This window comes from Limulus polyphemus, unplaced genomic scaffold, assembly GCF_000517525.1.
Source record: "Limulus polyphemus unplaced genomic scaffold, Limulus_polyphemus-2.1.2 Scaffold1734, whole genome shotgun sequence".
NCBI lineage: Eukaryota > Metazoa > Arthropoda > Merostomata > Xiphosura > Limulidae > Limulus > Limulus polyphemus.
Genome location: NW_013667344.1, coordinates 75,875 through 79,639, shown reverse-complemented (window position 1 = coordinate 79,639; position 3,765 = coordinate 75,875). Strand labels below are relative to the sequence as shown.

Here is a 3,765-nt window from a genome sequence, read left to right as displayed (position 1 = left end):
TGGTGGAATAAGTCAGTGGCAAATTTCGCAGAATTTGGGAATCCCACTTTCGACAGTCAACAGAATCATTGTGCAGTTCAGGAAACACGGCAAGGAAACAACTGAGCAGCGTCTGGGTCCATCGGAGAGGACAAAAAGGGCTGTTAAGAGGAGCATCGAAATGGATCCCAGCTTAACGACTGCAGAAGTGGCCAAAGTTGGTGGGATGAGCCCGAAATCTGTTCAACGGATTCTCCACAAATTCGGTTATCGTTGCAGAGCAGCTAGATGGAAGCCATTATTAAGACATAGTCAAGACGAAAGAAGTGGCCAAGTGATATGATGACCAAGCCTCTGGACTTTTGGAAGACCGTATTGTTCTCAGACGAATCAAGATTCGCTCAATTTTCGGACAGTGGAAGGATATGGGTCTGGAGAATGGCTCTTCGAAGTTGGTTTTTTGGTTGTTTCTTGACTTGCCGGTCGAGTATGGCCCAGAGGTTTTCGATGGGGTTCATGTCAGGAGATTGGCTCGGCCAGGGCAACTTCTGGATACTATTTTCTTCCTGCCACTTTTGGGTGTTTCTAGCAGTGTGAAACGGTGCTCCATCTTTCTGGAACAACGTTGTATTCTTGTCCACGAAACCCGAGGAATAAAGTGGCAAGAGTCCTTCCTCCAATATTTCAACATATTTCACAAAATTAATGTTGCCAACGCACTCCACTAAGCTCGATCTCCCACCAATCCAAACAGCTCCCCAAACCATCATGCTGAAACAACCATGCTTCACAGTTGGCTGCAATCTGTTGAGCCAAAACTCTTGGTGAAGATCTACTCCAAGTTTTGAAGCAAGAGTGGGCGAAAATCCCACAATCTAAAATTGACGAGATGATTCTCACGATGCCCCAAAGGATCAACGAACTCCACGAAGCAAAGGAAGATCTACTAGATATTAATTAAATTATAAATATATCAATTCATGTGAATATGACTGAAAATGTTCATTTTTTCTGAAAAGGTGGTGTCTATTTACTTGTGACCACGCTGTGTACATATATGAATATTACATATATATTCAAATGTTTTTATATGTACAATTATTCAAACTATACAATGATTGATCCAAAGCGAAGCCAAACTATCGTTTAGTGACTTATAAGAATCGATAAGCACAGTACTTTATAACAATAGAAAAGTTCAGATTAGTATGGTTTCGAACCTCAGTTACAATATAATTTTTTGTTCAGAGGACTGCAAAACGGGATAAAAAACTACACAAAATGAGGAAAGAAAAACGTAAAAACATTACTCCTTGTATTTTCTGTTATATCTTAATTTGGAAATCTTCACGGAATATTTGGTGTTTGTGCTCATTGAAATAAGAAAATTTCTTCTATCTTTACTATCGTTTATCTTAATCGTTAGTTATATTTTATAGAATGGCACTTATGTTTCTTTGAGAAATGAATTCTGTTCTAATAGTAAAATATCCAACTGTAACTTCAATTAATTGTTATTTATAATCGAACTATAACATTTTTGTACTCGATTACTGTATTATCAGGCTGGAGGGCCGTAAAATTTTAGGCTCTTACAAATTTTCACTGCGAAACATTAAGTTTAACTTGTAGCTTTCTGGTTAATTTTCATTTCTCACAACAGTTTTGTTTTTGTTTATTTTTTCAAATAAATCAAAAATTTTAATTTAGCGTCTGTTTTCGTTTCATAAAGAAATTGGATGTTTTTATAATACACCACGAACGCAGATCTAGTTTTGTTTTTGTTTACTAAGGAATCCCTGTGTGTGGAGTTGTCCCGAGAATTAAAGTTCGCCATTATGTGTGGTGGAGACAGTAAACCGGTGAGGAAAGAGTCTTCACCACCATCTAACGACTTGTCATTGATTCAGTTCAGTAGCCTAGGAAACTTCAATTCGAAAGAGGCTATATCTTGACAACAAGATCCCGAGATGCTGGAAACTCCCCTAGTGGAAAGTAATGACAACTACTTCCGATATTCCCAAGGTGATGTCAACGGTGAATTATAGAAACTTTTCCCAGTTCGAGTCACTCTCTGATATAATCTTCCCGTGTATAATATGGAATATCTGTTTAGTCTAGAGATAGATTCTTAGCGATATGCGTATGCATCACTGAACTATTTTATGTGATGTTTCTTGGTATAGTAACAAATGTTTCTCTAATATATGCATGTATGTATATAATAGCAGTTAACGTATATTGTTGTTCACTTACAATAGATGCCGTAAAGGCCAATACTTCAACGAATTCCGAAATTCTATCTATATTCATCGTATCTCTGTGACTCAGTTGTATTATATCGATGATGATGACTTGAATTTACTCGTGTTTTACTTCCTTGACTTAGATGAGTGAAATATGTACGCACGTTTTACTGTCTTTGTTGATCTCACGACTTTGTCTAATTTTTGAAGATCAATGACCATTACTTTTAAATCTCAGAATAGTTATATCTGTTTAAAACAAAGCTCTGTAAAGTTTTGTTTTAAGGTGTTCATAACATCGAATAATCATAAAACCAATCACCATTTCAAGAATCAAAACTATATTTAATTGTCGATTTTTCACTGTGTAACATATAGATGACATGGGAAATTTCTTTTAAACTACCCAAACTTACAACTTTACGTAGTGAAATTAAATGTTGAAGAGAATGAAAAATATAAGGTAGTCTGATGTAGTGTTTGTTTGAATCACCACGGTCAAAACTGGGAATAAATTTTCCTATGTTTCAATGCACTTATACTACATTCTGTGACATACATTGACATTTATAATTGTATTTCATTATTTTCTACACATTTATGCTACTTCAATGTAAAATGTTAGAAAAACTAACTTAAAAACCCCGTCTGTGCTTATAAAAATGTAATTTCTTATTATAAACGGCAACTATTTAGCTTCGAAGAGCTTTTAAAGCCTAAGAATAATAAACCTTAATAAACAACTTTGTTTGGAATACAGCACGTTACCATAAGCTAAGTTAGCTTACAAACTAAACTTTAAGCCTACCAACAAACATACGACTTACAGTAATACAATTAAATTTGACACTGATAATTAATCAAGATTTAGTTGTTTCACTATTTGTTAACTTTTATTAGCAGATTTATGATCTAAAATGTTGTTATTATTTATACGCAGTTTTTATATATATATAGGAAATGAAAGTAGTGGTTATAGTAATAGTAGTTGTAAAGACGAATTATAATACATTTCATTTTTCTTAACCACGTACGGTTTATTTCATATACACGTCAAAACATATATTAAATACTAAGCATTCTAAATGCAAAACAAATGTGGTGATTACAAACAATAGTATCATATTACTTGTCACCAAATTATTTTACATGCAAAATAAACTCGAACAATGAATAATACTTGTTTGTTTGGTATTTAACACAAAGAAACGAACAGGCCATCTCTGTCCACCGCGGGTATTGAAACCCGATTTTTAACAATATAATCCCCCAGACTTAAGGCTAAGCCACCGATTGGGGGAGGGGGGGGGGTATTTCCTAGAAAATATTTTCATACCGAAATTAAAGCGACGACAAAAAGTAAAACACAAAAGGTTAGAAAATAAAAACGTTCTCTATAATCGCGGATCGTCTAATTAAGAAAGTTTTTATTTCCAATCACGGATCGTCTAGGAAATAAAAAGTTAATCTGCTCTCCCTTTTTCTGGCCCCTGACCTAAACATAAAAAGTGTGGTTTAGGCTGTTTGGTTTGGTTGAAAA

At 34.6% G+C, this 3,765-nt stretch overlaps 1 protein-coding gene across 3 annotated transcripts in view; it reads left to right on the top strand.

Moving 5' to 3' along the window:
* The window catches only part of LOC106464752 (glutamate receptor ionotropic, kainate 2-like), a 143,479-nt gene extending 139,973 nt beyond the window's left edge, over window positions 1-3,506 (top strand). For all 3 annotated transcript variants that reach the window (XM_022392550.1, XM_022392549.1, XM_022392548.1), the window contains one exon: window positions 1,773-3,506. In XM_022392550.1, coding sequence (XP_022248258.1) covers window positions 1,773-1,934 — 162 coding nt within the window. In that variant the 3' untranslated portion in view covers window positions 1,935-3,506. The remainder of the gene's footprint in view (window positions 1-1,772) is intronic.
* The last annotated feature ends 259 nt before the right edge of the window (window positions 3,507-3,765 follow it).